Raw genomic sequence first — 24,152 nt, 5'->3', positions numbered from 1 at the left:
AAGAGAGAGAATTAAAAACTCGCCACAGGAACTGAAACCAGAAACACTGCTCAGACGTGTGGCTAGCTTCCCTGCCCAGACGCGAGAGGTGTGTCTGCAGCAGTGCTACCTCACTGAGCACTGAGCAGAGGGGCCTGTAAGACTCAAGACAGACTGCTGCCCCTCTGCTTTACAAAGTGTGCTCCTAAAGAGCTGCATAAAATGGTCCAAAATGATAGAGGATCTTGTTAAAGGAGTAAGCCAGTAAACACCTTTGGAAGGAAAAAAATCATGTCATTGTCTTTGTACAAAGCTGCATTTCAAATATAAACCTAACACTGTTCCTACAGACCAGCTCACCCACATAGTTGCATCTACCTTAGAAGTCGGCCTTCAGCACTACAAGGGAGACCATCAGTAGATGGGGAGGAAGGTGAAGAGTGAGCTCCCAGAAGCCATGGTTAGAAAAGTAGTGCATGTTTCTGGTCTCATGAGCAGAATGCAAAGGTACAGGGCCAGGAGGACAACAATGCTGGGTGGGTGGGGAGAGGTGTCAACACTGCCAGTGAGGGAGCACCACGCTGCTGGGGCCCAAGTCTGCACTGTGAAGTCATCATCTAGTTTGTGTCTGAAGGAGACAGCTCTCTGTCTGTGTGAAAGTAGAGGGGACAGAGGAACACCAGGTAAGACAAACCCTGACTTGTAACAACAGTCCAAGCCCAAAGTGGCCAAGGCCTGGTGATCGGTACTAAGAGCAAAAAGGAGGTAGTGGGCTATTAGAGGCAGAATGTCCAGGAGGGAGGAGAAGAGCCAAAGACAAAGCCTTCGTCAAGAGCTGCCACAGACCTTTAGCTCATTACAGCAGCCCTACCTCAGCCAAGAGGCACGTGCCAGGCTGGGCGACACCGGGCACTGCTACAAGAGGAAGAGTCTGGGCATCACTACAAGCACCAGAGTCAAGGACATGCTTTCCGTTTCTACTTCCTTGACTCCTAACCTACCAGGTTTGCTGAGAACCTCCCACACAGCACTAAGGCACACCCATGAAGCTCCCTCCTGCTTTCCACAGTCAGCTTCCAGATTCAGTACCTAAGGACCTTCCCTGACACCAAATGTCACAACAGAAGAAACAGGTCTAGAGTTTAGCTTTTATGCTATACTCAGAAAAGCAAAAGATAGTAATAAAATACAATAATAATTTCAACTTATTTTCTTAGTATAAAACTCAGACCCATAATCAAAATGTATAATTCTGATAGGGTTGACTACTTATAAACATTACAGAGCTCTTTATTTTCAAATACAAATGGTATTCTGTGGCTCCCTGTCAGCATAAGACTAAAGAGTTCCTCTCAAATCTGTTTCACAGTTTATTTTTGGCAAACAGAAATTTCTTTAACTCAAGTTTCCCCAGGGATAAAGTACATGAAATATCTTCAGGATATTTTTAAAATAACTGATCCGCTAAGTCAACACATCAAATACACTTTGATCACCAACACTTAAGGTAAGAAAATGACGTCAATGTCTACCTCCCCAAAAGGAGGGGCACACCACCTATGCTTTGAAGAGTCTGGCTCATAAGCATTCTGATAGTGGTAAAGCTTTGAATGAATTTTTGTTTTTCTATTTTCCAAATGTTTTATAAGGAGATATTAACTTCTACGCTTAAGTATTTATTTTGTATTTTTTAAACAGTTATGTGTTTATTATAAATCTGCTATGGAACCAACTCCTCCCTAAATGCCACAGGGACCAAAAGAACCCCCTCAGGGAAGATGAAGGTGCAGAAGGCAGTCCATACAGACAGCAGAGGGCAGTGCTGCCCAACAGAAGCACAATGTGCATGAGACACATGTGTAAGTTGAAATTTTTCTATTAGTCACATTAAGAAAGGTAAAACAAAACACATAAAATGAATTTTAATACTGTACTTTACTCATACCAGTATTTTCAAAGTAATAATAAATAAGAAAAATTAGAGAGATAGTTCACATAAGTTTTTTTCATACTAGGCCTTCAAAAGTCACTGTGCATTTTATACCTAAGAGCGTATATCAATTTGAACACTAAATTTTCATCAAAAATACTGGATCTGTACTTAGATTCATAAAATGTACAGTTGATAAAATAGACTCACATGCCCAAGTTATTCCAAATGTACTTAAGTTTTCCAAGTGCTGAATTAGATATCAGTTTTTACATTTTAATTTTAATTAATGAAAGTTAAAGTTAATACTACTTACCTAAGAAGCTGTTGTATGAGCTGAACCAGAGGCAAGCACTGCTTTCCAGAAGATTCATAGATCCCTGTATTAATAAGGTCTTTATCCAATGGAGTCCTACTTCTATGAAATGACGAGGCATTCGCTTCCTGTTCATCAATTTCTTTTTCCTTCTGAGCTTCTTTTTTGGCTTCAATATCCTGTAACACATACAACAGAAATTGCTTAACAGTTCTCTCATTAGCAGACTATGAAGGCAGCTCTGGGCTGAGCCCTGACCCTCTCTGCCTCCACATCCCTTCATCTGTCCCAACACACACACTCGATACATTTGCCCACAGTCCATCTATTGGAAACCCTACTGCCTAGTTGCTCAGTTTCTAAACAGATTGTTCTACCAGCAATCCAATGTTCTGGCTGCCAATATTAATGGTCTCCAGCCTCTTTCTGTGAAATCCCTAATACCTTTACTGGCTCCCACAAACAACACATGGGATCTGCCCGTATACCAAAGTCTCTCTGCTTTGTAAACATGACTTCTTCCCTCCAACACAGCAACCTCCATAAACTCTTGCAAGTCCAATGACCTCAGCTTCTGAACTCAGTGTACCCTGCTGGAGTTTCACTACACCTGGCAGTGATTCTTAAAGTTATGACCAATGCCCTGAGTCGGGCCAAAGACCTCAAGGGTCACCTACCTACCTCATCTAATCCCATTCGCAACCTCCAGTGCTAAGAAACTCTGACATGATGAAGAACTGAAGAAGGACCAAATAAACAAATTACACTAAACTTGCTACTTGAAAAATGCATGAAATATTTATTCTTTCAGAAGGAAATATCAGCTTATACACATGCATACGGTTAGACAGGGTTCTGTAAACTATGGCCCACAGGCCAAATCCAGCCTGCCGACTGCTTCTGTATAGCCCTCGAATTAAGAATGTTTTTACATTTTTAAATGGTCTGACTGCAGAGATTCTGTTTTCTAAATACAATTCTCCAATAAAAGAAACTAGGATTCCTTAGCAAAAGGGCTGATTCCAGGGCTGGAGCACGGACAAGTGTGAGATGAGTCTGGAGTATTTTTTGGTGCCAGAAAGCAAACAAGTGCTCAAAAAGGAATGGAAACGTGAAAAGGACACAGGGGTCAACAAGAAGAAGCTCCCAATGGCCAAATGTGGAACACTTTGAATAACAAAATAAATAATAGTACTGGATTATAACCCAGAGAATAAAATAAATATCGATGAGTACATGCTGATATAAATGACTGAATAAAAAAATAAACTGGGGAGATGGGACAGCTCTTCCTTACAGAAGAATTACAAATAATATGTACAGAAGCAATGAGATGGTCCCGAGATGGCACAAATAGTTTGCATTCAACTACTAACCTAAAGGTTATGCTCAAACCCACCCACTGATACCACAAAAGACAGGCCTGGTGATCTGCTTCTGTTAGGATTACAGCCAAGAAAACCCTATGAAGCAGTTCTACTATGTAACACAGGGAATTGCCATGAGCTGGAACTGACTTGATGGCAACTAACATGTCTCTATGTATATGTACTCAGTGATACCCACTGGACAGAGGAGAACTGCCCCATACGGTTTCCAAGGAGCAGAGGATTCGAACTGCCAACCTTTTGGTTAGCAGCCATAGCTCTTAGCCACTACACCACCAGGGTTTTCACGTGTATGTACATGTATGAAAATAATGGTAATATTTTAGAAGCAATGAGGGAAATAGAAAATCATCATTAGAACACCACAGTAATAATTTGTGGTATGCAAGATTCACTGCTGAATGCTAACTCAGTGGGCAAAAGTTTAAGCAGAAATAGGACATATGAATAGTCTAAAAGCATCTCCCTCCAGATATTCACTAATTACAAAGGAAAAGATAGTATCTTTACAGTGGATAATCCTGGCCCACACTACCTTAATCAAATGATCAAGATCAACACAAGCATTAATAATACTTATAACAGCCATCTTGTACCCCGATGATGCTATCACCTCTGGCTCTGATAAGAAATGCAAACTCAATCAAATAACAAAGCCAAATTAAGGCACACTCTACAAAATAATCGCCCAGTAGTCTGAAAAAATGTCAAGGATATGAAAGACAAGGGAAGACTACAGAAATTGAAGGGACAAAGGGTAACCTAAATGTTAACTCTAAAACCAGAAAGTTCTTGGAAGAAAATATAGGAACAAAGCTTTGGGATTGATAGATTATCAAACATGACAACGAATGCATGAGCAACAGAAAACAAAAGAGATGACTGGGACATCATGAAAGTTAAATACTTATGTTCAATGACAGACTTTATCAAAGGAGAAAAGAGACAACCTACAAACTGGGAAAAAAAATCTTCATGAACACTGTAACTGATAAGGATCTAATATCTAAAAGATACAGAAAACTTCTACAGCTTAACAACAAAAAGATAAATAATCCAATCAAAAACTGGGCAAAGGGCATAAATAAACACTTTACCAAAAAAGATAGTCTAATAGACAACAGACACATGAAAACACGTTCAACATCATTAGCCATCAGAGAAATGTAAATCAAAACCCCAATGAGATACCACTTCACTCCCACTAGGACGGAAAAGATAAAAAAAATGGAAAATAACAAGTGTTGCACGGGATGTGCAGAAATTGGAACCCTCATCCATTTGCTAGTGGGAAGGCAAAACGGTACAGCTGCTGGGAAAACAAGTCTGGCGTTTTCTCAAAAAACTAGAGGTAAGCTGCCATAAAAAACCAAAAGCCCCCTGCCATCGAGTCGTTTCTCCGACTTCCACTCCTAGGTATACAATATACACTAGGGATCTAACAGAAGTGACACAAACAGACACATGCACACCTATGTTCATCACAGCACTATTCACAAAAGCAAAAAGATGAAAACAACGGAAGTGCCAACGACGGATGAATAGGTAAGTAAAATGTGGTACATACATACAATGGACTACTACTCAGTGACAAAGAAAAATGAGTTCCCAAAACATCCTGGAACACGGATAAACCCGGAGAACATTATGTTGAGCCACATATATCAATCACAATGAAACAAATATTGTATGTTCTCACTTTTATGAAATGACATGAACAAATAAATATACAGAAACTGATGTTAACTAGTGGTTACCAGGGATGGGGGAGGGAAGAGGGGAATTCACTCTCTAGACAGTAGACATTTGTTATTTTTGGTGATGGGCAAGGTAAAACCAAATGAGGGTGAAGTGTACATAGCTTGACGAAGGTAAACGATGTCACAAAAAGTACATGAAAAAAAGGACCTGTTGGTAATTGCTATGGCACACATAGTTTTGAATCAATAGCAAAAACAACCAAAAAATATATGTACAGATATATAGGTATGTATGAAGCCATATGTATATAACCCGTTGCCGTAGAGTTAATTCTGACACATAGTGACCCTATAGGACAGAGTAGAACTGCCCCATAGGGTTTCAAAGGAGCAGCTGGTGGATTTGAACTGCCGACCTTTTGGTTAAGAGCCAAACTCCTAATCACTATGCTATATGTGTATAGGTCTGTGTGTGTGTGTGTGTGTGCATATATATATACACACACATATACATACATATACACATACGTGTGCACGTATATATATAGGTGTCTGTGTATATCTATGTATATGTGACTGTACACACATATATTCATATATATATAAAATAAAGCACATGGGGGCAGAGTTACGGATATTTCTTAGACAAAACTACATACCTCATGGGATTGGATTTCTGGGTTTGAAGGATTAGGCCCACAGTCTCGTGGGACATCTCAGTCAACTGGCATAATGTAATTCATAAAGGTATGTTCTACATCCTACTTTGGGAGTAGTACCTGCTGTCTTAAAGGCTTGCAAGTGAACATCTAAGATACATCTACTGCTCTCTACTCATCTGGAGCAAAAGAGAAAGAAGGAAACCAAACACTCAAAGAAGAAACCAGTCTACAGGACAAATACTCTACACAAACCACGGCCTCATCTACCCTGAGACAAAAAGAACTAGGTAGTTTCCAGCTACCACTATTGACCTTTCTAATCAGGGCCACAATATACAGACCCTCATAGAGTGGGAGAAAAATATGGAACAAAATCTCAGATTTCTAAAAAATAAAATAAAATAACAGATTTACTGGACTGGTTGAGACTGAAAGACTCCCCAAGACTACTGCCCTGAGATACTCTTCAAACCTTGAACTGAAACTAACCCCTGAGGTCACCTTGTAGCTAAATAACAAATTGGCTCAAAAAATAATGAATATCAGAGGCGGGGCTAAGATGGCGGAGAAGTCAGAACCTACTTGTGGTCCCCCTTACAACAAAGACCTGAAAAAACAAGTGAATTGATTACATATGACAATCTAGGAGCCCTGAACATCAAAGGCAAAGTTGAGGAATCGGACTGCGTGGCAGGCGGATAGAGAGACGGTTCAGAAGCAGCGAGGACCTGCCAGACCTGACCTAAAGGGATCTGGTATCCTGCAGGCAACACACACGGTGACGCAAGCACTGGCACTCGAGATGCGTTTTCCACATCGGGAGCGACCAGTGGAGAGTCTGCTCAAGCCTCCAGAACCAGTGAAAAGCTGCACTTGACTGGCAAAGTATATGCATCTAACCTACTGCATGGATCAAAAAATACCCCCTTTGCGAAAACATTTCTCCCATTTACCTGCCCCCTCCTCGCTCTATACCAGGTCCCACACTGCTGTGTCCCCCAGGCTGGAAGTAAGAACCCATCACCCACCCTGAGCCATTCTCACGGCCTTGGAGAGGGAACAAATTAACAAACAGGAATAAATAATCCGCCAGCTACCTGAAGCTGGGAAATTAGGGCAGTCACAGCTCCTTTGCCTAGGTACAGGCATAAGGGGTCCACAAATGTTGAATGCCTTTCAGCGCTGCACAGACCTGTGTGGGCCCATTTCAACAGCACAGGCCCTCATTACCACAGTACAACAGGGTATATACCTGAAGCCTAACTTCAACAATATCAGTTGAAGAGGCAGGTTTGTCACATCTGACACCACTCTGCCCATTAAGCTGGGTCCTCACCTACCCACATCAGGGGCGTGAAGACTGGTGGCTCCACCCACGCCACCTAGGCAGTCGTGACACAGATCCGAAAATAAGTGGTGCCTCCTAGCCCTTACAGCCAACAGCACTGGGTGCTCACAGTCCAGCTGCAAAACCCACCCTCCTACAAGCTCTATGGAAGACGGACACACTTTCCTCCCAGACACTCAAGGGCAACCGTCAGCCCCCTGCCTTGATCAGTGCATGACCCCCTACTGCAGCCACATACCTGTGCATACACCAATCACCCTTGCCCATCTAGGACTGTAGGTGAGAGCCTGCACCACACACTTCATGACCGACTACCTGGACACCTGAGCTGAATCCATACAAGAAAAATAAACAGACTCCTGGGCTCACATACCTAGTAACAGATCTAACCACCAGTGACAGGATGTTACAGCTTCAAAGGCACCAATAATTGAACTACCTCACATGAGCAGCCTATTTGGGTAAAAAAAAAAACAAGAAGCTTGAACACAGTAAGCAAACATAAAATAAATAAATATAATAACTTATTGATGGGTCAGAGACAACGGTCACTATCAAATCACATAAAGAAGCAGACAATGATGGCTTCAGCAAGCTCCCAAAACAAAGAATCAAGAAATTTTCCAGAGGAAGATAACTTCATGGAATTAACAGAAGTAGAATATAAAAGATTAATATACAGGAAGAACTCTTCAAGAAATTAGGCAGGAGATTAGGTAAAATGCAGAACCAGCCAAGGAACACACAGACAAATCAATAGAGGAACTATATGATTAGAGGAACTATATGATTAGAGAAGAACATAATGACAAATTTAACAGGCTGCAAGAATCCACAGACAGATAGTAATCAGAAATCCAGAAGACTAACAATAAAATTTCAGAATTAGACAATAGAAAGTCACAGGAGCAAACTTGAGGCAATCGAAGTCAGAATTAGTGAGACTGAAGATAAAGCACTTGACAGCAACTTACCTGAGGAAAAATCAAATAAAAGAATTTTTAAAAATGAAGAACGCTAAGAATTATGTGGCACTCTCTCAAGAGGAATAATCTACGAGTGACTAGAGTACCAGAACAGGGGAGATAACAGAAAATACAGAAAAAATTGTTGAAGATTTGTTGTGAGAAAACTTCCCTAAGGTAGATCCCAAAAGAAAGTCACCAAGACATATTGTAATCAATCTTGCCAAAACCAAAGATAAAAAGAGAATTTTAAGACCGACCAGGGATAAACGAAAAGTCATCTACAAAGAAGAGTCAATAACCCTAAGCTTAGACTACTCAGGACAAATCATGCAGGCAAGAAGGCAATGAGATGACATATATAAAGCCTTGAAGGAAAAAAATTGCTGGCCAAGAATTATATACCAGCAAAACGGTCTCTCAAATATGATGGCAAAATTAGTGCATTTCGAGATAAAGAGAAATTTAGGGAATTTGCAAAAACTGAACCAAAATTATAAGAAATACCAAAGCAAGTCCTCCAGTTAGAAAATCAATAACATCAGACAACAACCCAAGACTAGAACACAGGACAGAGCAACCAAATATCAACCCAGATAGGGAACATACAAAAACAAATCAAAGCCAAAACACTGAAAATAAGGAAACAGAGACATCAGTATGTAAAAGACAACAACATTAAAACAAAAAGATTAAAAAATGTAGTCCTAGATCTTTCATATGAAGAGGAAAACAAAGCAATATAAAGAAATAAAAGATTGGTTTAAACTTAGGCAAATGGGGGTAAATATTAACGTAACTGCAAACAAAACTAACAATGCTACTCATCAAAATAAGAAATAAGAAAAACAAAAAGACTCAGCAAATACAAAATCAACAACAATTAAAAAGATGAAAAGAAGATACATAAAAACGATTCAGCATAGAAAATTAAGTGGATCAAAGAAACTGTCAAAAACAAACACACACAAAAAAAGACATCAAAATGACAGCAGTAAACTCACATCTATCAATAATTACACTGAATGTAGATGGACTAAATGCATCGATAAAGAGACAGAGAGTGGCATATTGGATAAAAAAACACAATCCCTCTATATGCTGCCTACAAGAGACACACCTTAGACTTAAAGACACAAACAGGCTAAAACTCAAAGAATGGAAAAAAATATATCAAGCAAACAACACTCAAAAAAGAGCAGCAGTGACAATATTAATCTCTGACAAAATAAACTTTAAAATAAAAGTCACCACAAAGGATAAGCAAGGACACTATATAATGATTAAAGGGTTAATACACCAGGGGGACATAACCATAATAAATATTTATGCACCCAACAACAGGGCTCCAAAAAACGTAAAACAAACTCTAACAGCATTGAAAAAAGAGATAGACAGCTCCACAATAATAGTCGGAGACTTCAACACACGACTTTCGATAAAGGACAAAACATCCAGAAAGAAGCTCAATAAAGACGTGGAAGATCTAAATGCCACAATCAACCAACTTGATCTCACAGACATATAAAGAACACTCTACCCAACAACAGACAAGTATACATTCTTTTCCAACACACATGGAACATTCTCCAGAACAGACCACATATTAGGCCATAAAGCAAGCCTTAACAGAATCCAAAGCGTCGAAATATTACAAAGCATCTTTTCTGACCATAAACCCATAAAAGTAGAAATAAATAAAAGAAAAAGCAAGGAAAAAAAAAATCAAATACGTGGAAAATGAACAACACCTTGCTCAAAAACTACTGGGTTATACAAGAAATTGGGGAATGAATAAAGAAATTCATAAAATCAAAAGAGAATGAAAACACATCCTACCGGAACCTTAGGACACAAAAAAAGCAGTGCTCAGAGGTCAACTTATAGCAATAAATGCACACATCCAAAAAGAAGAAAGAGCCAAAAACAAAACATTAACCCCAAAACTCGAAGAAATAGCAGCAAAAGAAGCCCTTGGGCACCAGAAGAAAGCAAATAACAAAAATTAGAGCAGAATTAAATGAAATAGAGACTAGAAAAACAACTGAAAGAGTTAACATGATCAAAAGCTGGTTCCTTGAAAAGATCAACAAAATCGATAAAGCACTGTCCACACTGACAAAAGAAAAACAGGAGAAGAACCAAATAACCTGAATAAGAAATGAGATGGCTGATATCACAACAGACCCAACTGAAATTAAAAGAATCATAACAGAATACTATGCAAATTTGTATTCAAACGAATTTGAGAATCTACAAGAAATGGACAAATTTCTAGAAACACACTACCTACCTAAACTAACACAAACAGAAGTAGAACAAATAAATAAACCTATAACAAAAGAACAGATTGAAAAGGTAATTAAAAAATTCTTAACAAAACAAAGCCCTGGCCTGGGTGGTTACAATGGAGATTTCCACCAAACTTTCAGAGAAGAGTTAACACTGCTACTACTAAAGATATTTCAGAGCACAAAAAAGGATGAAATACTCCCAAACTCATTCTATGAAGCCAGCATAACCCTGATACCAAAACCAGGTAAAGACACCACAAAAAAAGAAAATTACGGACGAATATCCCTCATGAACACTGATACAAAAATCCTCAACAAAATTCTGCCAACAGAATTCAACAACATATAAAAAAAATAATTCACCATGACTAAGTGGTATTTATACCAGGTATGCAAGGATGGTTCAACATTAGAAAAAAATCAATGTAATCCGTCACATAAATAAAACAAAAGACAAGAACCACATGATCTTATCAAATGATGCAGAAAAGGCTATCAACAAAGTGCAACACCAATTCATCATAAAAACTGTCAGCAAAACAGGAACAGACGGGAAATTCCTCAACATAATTAAGGGCATTTATACAAAGCCTACAGCTGACCAACATCATCGTAAACAGAGAGAGTCTGAAAACATTCCCCTTGAGAATAGGAGCCAGACAAGGATGCCCTTTATCACCACTCTTATTCAACACTGTGCTGGAGGTCCTAGCCAGAGCAATCAGGCTAGAAAAAGAAATAAAGGGCATCCAAATTGGCAAGGAATAAGTAAAAGTATCTCTATTTGCAGATGATAGGATCTTATACACAGAAAACCCCGAAGAATCCACAAGAAAACTACTGGAACTAATAGAAGATTTCAGCAAAGTATCAGGATTCAAGATAAACATACAAAAACCAGTTGGATTCCTCTGCACCAACAAAGAGAACTTCGAAGAGGAAATCACCAAATCAATACCACCATTTACAGTAGCCCCAAAGAAGATAAAATACTTAGGAATAAATCTAATCAGAGATGTAAAAGACCTATACAAAGAAAACTACAAGACACTACTGCAAGAAACCAAGAGACCTGCATAACTGGAAAAACATACCTTGCTCATGGATAGGAAGACTCAACACTGTGAAAATGTCTACTCTACCCAAAGCGATCTACAGATACAATGCAATCCCGATTCCAAATTCCAATGACATTTTTTAAGGAGATAGAGAAACAAATCACCAACTTCATATGGAAAGGGAAGAGGCCCCGGATAAGAGAAGCATTACTGAAAAAGAAGAACAAAGTGGGAGGCCTCACACTGATTTTAGAACCTATTATACCGCCATGGTAGTCAAAACAGCCTGGTACTGGTAGAAAAACAGATACACAGACCAATGGAACAGAATTAAGAATCCAGAAGTAAATTCATCCATCTATGAGCATCTGATATCTGACAATGCCCCAAATTCCATTAAATGGGGAAAAGACAGACTCTTTAACAAATGGTGCTGGCATAACTGGATACCCATCTGCAAAAAAATGGAAGAAGACCCATATCTCACACCATGTACAAAAACTAACTCAAAACGTATCAAAGACCTAAATATAAAATCGAAAACGATAAAGATCATGAAAGAAAAAATAGGGACAACGCTAGGAGTCCTAATACATGGCATAAACACAATACGAACCATACGTAACAATGCACAAACACCAGAAGAGAAAATAGATAACTGGGAGCTTTTAAAATCAAACACTTATGCTCATCAAAAGAGTAAAAAGACAACCTACACACTGGGAAAAAATTTTTGGCTACGACGTATCTGATCAGGGTCTAATCTGTAAAATCTACAAGACACTGCAAACTTCAACAACAAAAAGACAAAGAACTCAGTTAAAAAATGGACAAAGGATATGAACGGGCACTTCACCAAAGGAGACATTCAGGCGGCTGACAGATACATGAGGAAATGCTCATCATCATTTGCCATTAGAGAAATGCAAATCAAAACTACAATGAGATACCATCTCACCCCAACAAGGCTAGTACTAATGCAAAAAAACACAAAATGATAAATGTTGGAGAGGTTGCGGAGAGACTGGAACACTTACACACTGCTGGGGGGAATGTAAAATGGTACAACCACTTTGGAAATCAATTTGGCGCTTCCTTTAAAAAAAAAGCTAGAAATAGAAGTACCAGTAATGATCCAGCAATCCCACTCCTTGGAATATATCCTAGAGAAATAAGAGCCACCACACGAACAGATATATGCAAACTCATGTTCACTGCAGCACTGTTCACAATAGCAAAAAGATGGAAACAACCCAGGTGCCCATCAATGGACGAATGGATAAACAAATTATGGTATATTCACCCAATGGAATACTATACAATGATAAAGAATAACGATGAATTCATGAAACATCTCATAACATAGATGAATCTGCAACGCATTATGCTGAGTGAAATTAGTTGCATAAGGACAAATATTGTATAAGACCACTATTATAAGAACTCAAGAAAAGGTTTAAACACAGAAGAAAACATTCTTTGATAGTTACAAGGGTGAGGAGGGAGGGAGAGGGGTGTTCACTAACTAGATAGTAGACAAGAATTATCTTAAGTAAAGGGAAAGACAACACACAATACAGGAGAAGTCAGCACAACTGGACTAAACCAAAAGTTAAGAAATTTCCTGAACACAACCAAACACTTTGAAGGACAGAGTAGCAGGGGCTGGGGTCTGGGGCCCATAGTTTCAGGGGACATCTAGGTCAATTGGCATAACAAAGTTTATTAAGGAAATGTCCTGCATCCCACTTTGGTGAGTGGCGTCTGGGGTCTTAAAAGCTAGTGAGCGGCCATCTAAGATGCATCAGTTGGTCCCAACCCACCTGGAGCAAAGGAGAATGAAGAACACCAAAGACACAAGGAAAACATTAGCCCAAGAGACAGAAAGGGCCACATAAAAACCAAAGACTCCATCAGCCTGAGATCAGAAGAACTAGATGGTGCCCGGCTACCACCGATGACCCTGACAGGGGATACAACAGAGAGGCCCTGACAGAGCAGGAGAAAAGTAGGGTGCAGAACTCAGTCTAGTAAGATCAGACTTAATGGTCTGAGACTGGAGGGACCCCAGAAGACATGGCCCTCCAACTCTCTGTTAGCCCAAACCTAAAACCATTCCCAAAGCCAACTCTTCAAACAAAGATTAGACTGGACTATAAGGCATGAAATGATATTCGTGAAGAGTGTACTTCTTAGCTCAAGTAGATACACGAGTCTAAATGAGCAGCTCCTGTCCAGAGGCAAGATAAGAAGGCAGAAAGGGACAGGAGCTGGTTGAACGGACACAGGAAATCAGGGGTGGAAAGGAGGAGTGCGCTGTCACAGTACAGGCAGAGTAACTCGGGTCACACAGCAGTGTGTGCATAAATTTTTGTACAAGAAACTAACTAGAACTGTAACCTTTCATTTAAAGCACAATAAAAAAAACAATAATAATGAATGTCACCCATAAGTAGTGACTCCTTTAAAAAATCACCTATATGAGACCAAACAGTCAACAATTACTTTAGAACAAAGATGAGAATGTAAGGGGGCAGGGAAACTAGATAAATGGAAACAGAACAACCTGAACGGAAATAATAAGAATGTTCACATATTGTGAAGAATGTAACCAACTTCACTGAACAATCTGTGTGGAAATTGTTGAATGGAAACCTAAACTGCAGTGTAAACCTTCATCAAAAACACAACAAAATATTTTAAAAAGAGAGAGAGACTGAGACATGATAATTAAATGCAATGTGGGTTCCTGGAATGGATCCTGAAACACAAAAAGGACATTAGTGGAAAAAGCAGTAAAATCCAAATACAGTGTATAGTGTAACAGTAATGTACCAATGTTAATTTCTTAAATAAATGCACCACCATTATGCAAAATGTTAAGGTTAGGGGAAGGTGGTTGAACGGTATATGGGAACATTGTACTACTTTTGTAACTTTTCTGTAAGACTACAATTATGACAAAATAAGAAGTCAATAAAGTTTTAAGAATATAAAAAAAAAAAAAAAAGAGAGGCTTCTACAGAGTACAAAGGTAACTGAGAAGACACAGAGATGAGCCAAGTCACTCTAGGGATTCAGACTGGACTGTTGTTTTCCTTGTCTATCTGCAAGTAAGACTCTCCTTCAATGAGCTCAGCTGACAAAACGCTACCTCTTGTCCCTCACTGATGGACAAAGTGTTAGGAGATTGCCTTGCCACACACCTCTTTAGTCAGTTGCTCTAGTTTTTGTTCTTTCTCCTATAATCATTTGGCGGCTTGTCCAAGAAAGCTTTACACAGCTTTGACACCATTTTTCAACCTCACACTCTGCTGGCCTTAATGTCACTTTACCCTTTGACCTTACCAATCTTTAACATCTTCCTCACTGACAGGTACCTCCTAACCCTACCACTGCAATTAACATAAATAACCAAAATCAGTAATGAAAGGGACATTATTACCAGCCTTACAGAAATAAAAAGGATTGTATCTTTTTTCCAGTCAAATGCAACCAATATTCCTGAGGACCTATTATGTACCAAGCATTGTTCTAATAACTGAACTTACGGTGAAAAGCAAACAAAGTTCCTTCCTTCTGGGCCCTGTTTTCTATTGGTAAAAACCAGAATGGTCTAAACACTAATAGTACCCTCCAGCAGTTCACTGGGTCTGGGAATGAAGACCCTCATGAAGTCAGTGGTGGGAGTGAAACTGGTACAACCTTTCTTAAGGATAAGAAGGCAACATATATCAGAAAGCTTAAAATGTGGGTGCTTGTCACCAAACAATTCCATTTCTAGAACATTTTTGTAATGATATTTTTTGTACTCAAGGATTTACATACATATAAGAATGCAATCAAAAAAATTATTCATAGTAGTAAAAATATCAAACACCTAAATGGTAACAACAGGTAGTTGTTTAAAAAAAAAAAAAAACTGTCTCCCTTCCCAAAGCAATAGAACAAAACGGGCACAAAAGTAGAAGATTCAACAGAGGAGGACCTGACACCCTGATGAGTGAAAAGACGCAAATACACATAATAGAGAACAATTCTACATGGACACACTCTAGGACTCAGCAAATTCCACTCCTAAGTATTTATCCAAGAGGAAATCACATGTTCAACAAAAGACTCATATGCAGAGTGATCACAGCAGCTTTGTATAGTCAAAAATCAGAAACAATCCAAATGTCCATCAATAGGAGAATGGATAAACAAACTGTGCTATAATCACACAACGAACATTCCTTAGCAATAAAAACAAAGCAATGATACATGTAACAACATGGATGAATCCGAAAAACATTACCTGGGGCAAAAGAAAGTAGACACAAAAGAGTACATATATATGATTCCATTTATATCAAATTTTAGAACAGGGAAAACTCATCTACAGCTGGCGGAGGCAGGGGAGTATCTAACAGCAAAAGCATGGCACACAGGGAACTTTCTGGGGTGACACAAATGTATTTGTCAGACTCACTGAAATAGACACTTAAATTGGGTCCATTCTATCAATAATTTTTTTTTAATTACTAAAAGAGTTTTAATCAAACAGAATACTTGGATGTTACTAAAATTTGGAGTTTCAGTTTTTTTAATAATTCTGGCACGAGGTTACACCTTCACATGGATGTGTGATGTTTTAAATCTCATCTCACTGCTAGATGAACAGCTCCACCCAGTTAACAAGCACTCCCAGGGCCATACCTGGATCTCAGCAGTAATGGCTGCATTTAAGGCAGATTCTAACCCTCCATCAGCCATTAAGCTGCCCACCAGAAGATCAATCATGAATCGACGACCTGGACTTATGTTCACTTCATTGCCTGAAACTGACAAAGGAAAGGTGTTGTAACAATTTGAATTAGGCACTATCCCCTCTCAGCACCCCCACCACGCACACCCACTGCCCTCCAGGCTCACCTGCACCGGGCAAAAGTGCCGAGAGGGCCCGAGCCCGCTCCTCTGCAGTGGGCAGCAGCAGCGACCATCCACTCTGTAGTACCGCTTGAGCAGCCGCCTGCACAGTGGTCAGGACGCCCGCGCTGCTGGCCAGGGTCACCACAGTCTGCTTCAAGCTATTCAGGAGGACACTGCCCAGACCTAAACCAAGGAATTCTGGGTCAACCTGGTGACTAACGGCAGCATGCAACTGAAAGGAGAAAAACAACGTTCACTTAGAACTACTAAAAATTAGTGGATTTAAAAATCTTTAATAAAGATTTGAATAAAACTTAATTTGAAGTATTATTTGCATAATAAAGAAATGCTTCTCAGATATACATATTACATAAAACCTGTTGCCATCAAGTCAATTCAGACTCATAGCAACCCTACAGGGCAGAGTAGTAGAACTGCCCCATAGGGTTTCCAAGGAGCAGCTGGTGGATTCCAACTGCTGACCTTTTAGTTAGCAGCTAAGCACTTAACCACTGTGCCACCAGGGCTCCATATATATATATTACACACACACACACACACACACACACACACACACACACACACGCCCGTATCATTACACAAATAATGCACACCTTCTGCATTTGTTTGCCGGCTGTGCCCTCCCCCTGCGAGATATTCTCCTAAGTGTGCTATGCTATTTTCTTTGTACAGCAACATGTGGAAGAGGATTGGCATGGCAGTGCTTGTTAAGAGTAGCTCGCGGGGGAGGGCACAGCAGGCAAACAAATACAGAAGGTGTGTGTTGTCTGTGTAAAAATACAAGATATATATACACACACACAGATATCTATATACATACAAGTGTGTATACACACTCTCTCACACACACACGCGCGCGCGCGCGCGCGCACACACACACACACACACACTGGACTAAAATAATTTTACCCACAGTAGTTGAGAATCCATGGTACTTTATAAGAAGAATGGTTCTTAACCCAACTATAAATACATATATGGAAAAGCTCAACAAAGGGGCCATAACAACATGGAAACAACCACCTCTACCCCACCTCCACAACAATAGTATATGTAATATAATCAAAAACCTTTTACAAATGACACAGCCAAGCTGAGAGTATTCAAGGGAAATCCTCCTCGACAAAACCCAGAACTGCCATCAACACCATCAAGAGCCAATGAGGTCTAGGGCTCTGACAGCAAATCAAAGCCTCTGGGCTTGAGATCAATCCCTAGAGTGGGAACAGGGGCGCAGACTCCAAACTGTCCCAGATAACACCCTGAACCTAAACTTCCTGCAGAATGCCAGAAGCCATTAAAGAACGCTTACCCGTGAGTCCATCCGGAATGGCACACACTGCCCACCAGCTCAGGAAATGACACAGGTGGACTATCTGCTCAAGGGTTTAGGTAGAACGAGACCCACAAGAAATCAGAGACCAGCTTGCCCCATAAGTAGACGTGAAATCAAATTTATACTACCCACTTAAGGTATTAAGATCACAAGTCAAGAATGAACATCAAAACCCATCAGAGCCTGAGAGAATCACAGAACTTCCAACAGGCAAATGCAAATCTGCCCTTGTGGAGCCTCTTCCACAGCCAATGGCAAAGGGACACCCTGACAAAACTTCCCCTGAAGGTAGCCTCCCAGTCAAAAATGACAAGCCACCAGAAGGGAGAGTTTGCAGACAGAATAAGAGGAGCAATGGACACCCCCAAGAGAGGGCAACAAACAACTGGAATGGATAAATAAAATCTTAGAGATCAAGTAAGTACAGGACCCAGAAGACAAGCACATCATAAAGCAGGATGAACACTCTGAAAAAGACCCAAATATAAATCCTGGAAATGAGAAAAATAGTATGGCAATAAAAACCTTAAAACAGAGGTGGGAAGAACCTGAACTCCAGATTCGAATCCTGATTCTACATGTACTAGGTACATTACCTTGGGAACATCACTTAACATCTCTGTGCTTCCTCCTCTGTACAATGAGCATAGAGGTTCCTACAAAATACCTAGAACAGGCAAATGCACAGAAACCAAAGTAGATCGGTGGTTACCGGGGGCGGGGCGGGGCGGGGGGTTATTGCTTAAGGGGTACTAGGTTTCTCTTTGGAGTGATGAAAAAGTTTTGGAAACAGATAATTGTGATAACTGCACAACTCTGTAAATGTAATTAATGTCACTGAATTGTACACTTAAAAATGGTTAAAATGGCAAATTTTATGTATCTATATTTTATACATTAAAAAAATTGAGGCCCTCATCTTTAATAGGGTCGTTACATGGATTCAATGAGTTAATACTTGTAAAACATTTAGAAAAGTGCCTGGTCATTAAGTAGTTCTTAAATAAGGGGACAAATTCAACAATATGGTACATTCAGTTAAAGGAAGAATTTGTGAATTGAAAGCAAGAGCTGAGTAAATCATCCAGAAGGCAGAACTGAAAGATAAGGAGATAAGCAGTAAAAAGCATAGAGATTTAAAAATATCAAAGTTGTGACACTCAGAAGATAAAATAAGAAAGTTCAATATATATTTAATAGGAGTCCTACAAGGGAAAAGTAGGTGAAACAGGGAGAACAATTTCAATTGTGTAAAGGTGAAGATTTTTCAAAACTTAACAAAGATATGAAATCTCAGGTTGAATAAAAACATATAACCTCAAGTTATACAAACAAAAATAAATTCATGCCTAGAAAAGAAAGAAAAATCTGAAAGGATACCAAAGAGAAAGACAAACTAGCTACAAAGAAACAACGATTCCACTATTATAACGTTGCTCATCAGCAACAATAAAGGTCCAAAGACAAGAGAACAGTATCTTCCAAGTGCTAATAAAATAACAGGTAACCTAAAAAGTTAAGCATCACTAATTACCTTAAGAGAGGTTGAAGTTAACAGAGTTTTCAGACTTCACTACTCACAAACTTCAATGAAAAAACTAACTGAAGGAGCTATCTTAGCAAGCCCACTCCCAGGAGGGAGCGCAATGTAAGCAACAGTGAGAAAACAAACGGGTGAAAGAAAGACAGTATCTCTAAGCACAGCCTCTAAAAAACTGGAGAGTTAAATGAGGAGCATAACTAACTGGGAGGAAGTTAAAAAAAAATAATTACTATATTTCACCAATCTAAGAGACACCTTTTTTTCATGGTTTAACATCTCTAAAATCAGAACGTATCTTACAAACTGCAATTGGAAGCAGTGTGCCTTGGATCCAATGTATATGATAGAATGACAATTATGATGCTGAAGGTGGAAAAGAGAAACTAGGTTTAATGTATCTTAGACACAAATTCAGACACACTAATAATTAAAAGAATTGTAAAAGAATTAAATTCATCTTTTGAATAATGACTCTTAGATTGGATATTTTAAGAATCAAGTTCTACAAGCTAATTTAAAAGGACACAAAACATAAGGACCTATAAAGACTGACAGTAAAGAAATGGAAGAACATATGCCACCAGCCAAATACAGACCAAAAGACATCCAGTGTAACTAAGATATGCACAGTGTTGCTACTCACCACCATGTTGTCCATGACAGCAACACCACCTCAAACCATGGGAAAGCCACCAACACCTGGGGCTTACTGAGGACCGCACTACACCACAGGTGCGACTAATAAATTAGTTCACATACATGATTCCTGGGGAAGCGAAGTACTCTCAAAACTTTTGTTAACTTATTATAACTTGACATGACGTTCATTTCTGTGCATTTAGAAGCCAAGGGAGGGAGGGCACCAGGGGCATATGACGGGTTACACAGAAATCACTGTGTAAGAAACCCAAAACCCACAGCCGTCGAGTCGATTCCAACTCAGAAAAATTACTTTGTCAAGAGAAACTTCTTTCCTGACATTAAGTTATGGGATTTCATTACAAAGACCTTATTACCAAAGATAAAGAATAATATGATGATCAAAGATTTCAGTTATACTTTTACCAAAAAAATAGAAATATTTGTGCGGACTTTCTTATTTTAACGCTTAACAAACAAAATACATAAAATTAAACTGAGATGCAGTTAAGGTGTTTCTGTAAGTAGCCAAGTTTACTGAGTAAAGCTTTCATACTACAGGGGAAAGGTGGGCCAGCACATCTCCCCAGACTCTCCCTCTCTCTCTCTGTTATTGTCTCACCAGCCTCTCCTCCAGAGACAAACACTAGAAAATTCAAGATTAATTCCCCTGATAATGCCAAGAAGCTGATTACATCAGAAATGTCACAATTCACAGGCACTCATCCTTCACTCAGGGACTGACTTACAGGATAAATACGAAGTAATCAGATAGTTCTTTTTTAAGCCATAAATACATTATTCCATCATAAACTTATTTTAAAACGTGTCAAAATTTTCCTTAGCAATTCACTTAGGCTAAATCTCACTCTTCAATATGCATAAACATTCTTATAAATACCTAACCAATAAACAGTTGCCATTGTGTTATTCTAACTCATGGCAGATGCCATGTGTGTCAGAGTAGAACTGTGCTCCATAGGGTTTTCAATGGCTGATTTTTTTTAAAGTAAATTGCCAGGCCTTTCTTCCGAGTCACCTCTGGGTGGATTCAAACCACCAAGCTCTTTCAGTTGGCAGCCAAGCATGTTAACTGTTTGCACCACCCAGAGATTCCAAAACCAGGTTGCTGTCAAGTTGATTCTGACTTGTGTGTCAGGGTAGAAGTGTTTGCACGACCCAGTGAATATATAAGATACTTATAAAAAAGAAGGTGGAGGACAGGAAATCATCCGTACCTGAAGTCGCAGAAGATTCAGCACTGCCACTGCCATGCATTCTTTCTCCTGTGGCGGGGGCCAGTCAGCAGTGCCATCCATCCCGTCACTCACTTGACGTAGCAGGAGATCCAACTGCTCAAACGTCATCAAGCAGATGTCCACCACAAAAGGGACACGGAGGCCAATGGACCACTCAGAGCAAGATGACCAAGCAAAACTCTACAGAAGAAACACAAAGGCCTAACATGAATGTACAACATTCAGCTTTGGTCTGTCCCATGGCACATCTGAGACTGTTATGAATGATGAGGATGCCTTGAATTACGACTTCTTAATCCCACAAAATGTCCCAAACGCATATGTACTTTTGTGGCTGTGTAGTGCACACCCTATTAGCTTCCAGTATTCTCTCCCATTCACTACTTCCCAGAAAAAAAGTTTTTTAAATCTTTTCATTCAAAACTATTTAATGCACATTAATGGACGGCAGTGAGGTTCACAAAGCATTGGCAGTGGTACAACAGTAACTATAACCAGACAGTGAGGGCCGCATATTTACTACAACCCCTAGAGCAATCACTACAACACTATACCAAGAGGTAAACAACAACTCAGTTAATAAATTAAAGTGCGATACCAAGAACTATTCAAATAATCCAAAAGAAGGCAGGAAAGGAAAAAAGAATGAAAAAAAGAGCAAAAAATAATAATAATAAAATGGTAGCTGTATATCCAACATGTAATTAAAATTAAACGGTTTAAAAACAGACACAAAAAGAGAGAGATTGTCAGAATGGATAGAAAACAAAACCAAACTATATGGTGTCTACAAGAAACCTACTTTTTAAATAAAATGCTAAATGATATCAGGCAAAGTAGACTTCAGAGCAAGGAAAACTGCCAGGGATAAAGAGAAACATTACATAATGATAAAAGGCTCAAAACATAAAACAGAACAATCCTAAACATACATGTGCATATATCAACAGAGCTGCAAAACACAGGGAACCAAAAGCTACTAAAAGTGCAAAAAGAAATGGACAAATTCACAATTACAGTTAGACATGTCAAAACTACCCTCCTACTAACAGATAAAACAAGGGGGCAGAAAAAGAGCACAGATCTAGAAGAACTGAACAATGCCCTCAATTACCTAGATCTAATTGATAGTCATAGAACACTTTACCCAACAAGAGCAGAATACATATTATCGCAAGTGCACATGGAACCTTTACCAAGATAGACCATATTCTAAGTCATGAAACAATTCTTAACTATTTATAAGAATTAAAGTCATACAGAGTATGTTATTTGACCATAATAAAATTAAACTAGAAACCAACAACAGAAACTTGAAATCAGTAAAAGTAAATTAGATGTCATTAACTGGAAAAATCTCTTCTAAACACTTGGATATTAAACAACAGGCTTCTCCATTCTAACTGAAGTAGCAAAATGTTGACTCTCAGTAGACTGAAAAATGCTATGTATGTATGTGTGAACCCTACAGAAACCAATAAAAAAAACTATAAAAAGAGACAGACAAAATCAAAATAAATTAATTAAAATCGAATACTAAAAAATACTCACATATTCCTGAAAAAAGCAGGAAAGGGGAACTAGGGGAATAAATAACAGAGAAAACAAACAACAACATGGTAGAGCTAAATTCATACATGTCAATAATTACACAAAGTGTAAATGATCTAAACACGCCAATTAAAAGACAAGATTGTCAAATGGATAAAAAGAAAAACATGACCCAACGATATGCAGTCTCCAAGAGACTCACTACATAGATAGGTTGAAAGCAAAACGTGTAAATCTAACAAAAAACATGTAGAACACGTGTCCGCAGAGAACTACAAAATGCTGATAAATGAAATCAAAAAAGACAGAAATCAATGTTTAAACATATTGTTACCATGAATTAAGAGTTAGCATAGCAAAAAATGTCCAGTAGGATACTTCTGTAGATACAGACAACGGTATTCTGCTTTATTAATTTTATATGGATAGCAAAGGAGCTAAAATAATTTAGAAAAAAGAAGAAAGTGGGAGAAAGCAGTGTGCTCAATGTCAACATGTGTGATACAGCTACATTATACAAGATGTGTAACTGGCAGAGCAATAAACTCTTACGTCAGTGGAGAAGAGAGAACCCAGAAACAGACTCATACAAATATGCCCCGTGATTTTTTGACAAAAGTGCAAAAGCAACTAAATGGAGGAGCAATGGCCTTTTCAACAGATGGTGCTGGAGCAACTGGATATCTATAGGCCAAAAATAAAAATAAAAAAGAAGAACTTTGACCTAAATCTCACACCTTACACAAAATTTAACCCAAATGGATCACAATGCTAAATGTAAAATATTAACTATAAAACCTTTAAAAAGAAAACAAAAAAAAGTCTTCAGGATCTAGGGCTAGGCAAAGAGTTCTTAGACTTGATACAAAAAGCACAATTCATAAAAGAAAAAAACTGATAAACTGGACTTCATCAAAATTAAAAACTTTTGATCTTTGCAAGACCCTGTTAAGAGGGTGAAAAAACAAGCTATGAACTGGGAGAAAATACTTACAAACCACAAAACTGACAAAGGACTAGTATCTAGAATATACAAACAACTATCAAACCTCAACAGTAAAAAGAAAACCCAGTTAAAAAGGAGACAAAGGACATGAAGAGACATTTCAGCAAAGATATGAAACAGGACACTCCGGCAAGATGGCGGTCTACGCAGAAGCACCACGCCGTCCCTCCACAACAAAGATCCGAAAAACTAAGCCAAACAGAGAATCAACAATCCTGAAACCCTAGAACATCAAATGAAGAGATA

The 24,152-nt window shown here is 38.8% G+C and overlaps 1 protein-coding gene across 5 annotated transcripts in view; it reads right to left on the bottom strand.

The window, feature by feature from the left end:
* The window catches only part of HERC2 (HECT and RLD domain containing E3 ubiquitin protein ligase 2), a 341,529-nt gene that overhangs the window by 179,988 nt on the left and 137,389 nt on the right, over positions 1-24,152 (bottom strand). For all 5 annotated transcript variants that reach the window (XM_004372619.2, XM_023727841.1, XM_023727839.1 and 2 more), the window contains 4 exons: positions 21,329-21,529; positions 16,555-16,783; positions 16,339-16,463; positions 2,226-2,404 (listed from right to left, as the gene is read on the bottom strand). In XM_004372619.2, the coding sequence (XP_004372676.1) occupies positions 2,226-2,404; positions 16,339-16,463; positions 16,555-16,783; positions 21,329-21,529 (734 nt within the window). The remainder of the gene's footprint in view (positions 1-2,225; positions 2,405-16,338; positions 16,464-16,554; positions 16,784-21,328; positions 21,530-24,152) is intronic.

This window comes from Trichechus manatus, unplaced genomic scaffold, assembly GCF_000243295.1.
Source record: "Trichechus manatus latirostris isolate Lorelei unplaced genomic scaffold, TriManLat1.0 scaffold00019, whole genome shotgun sequence".
Taxonomy (NCBI): Eukaryota; Metazoa; Chordata; class Mammalia; order Sirenia; family Trichechidae; genus Trichechus; species Trichechus manatus.
Note: the sequence above shows the minus strand (reverse complement) of the source record. Positions and strands in the feature narration are given on the sequence as shown.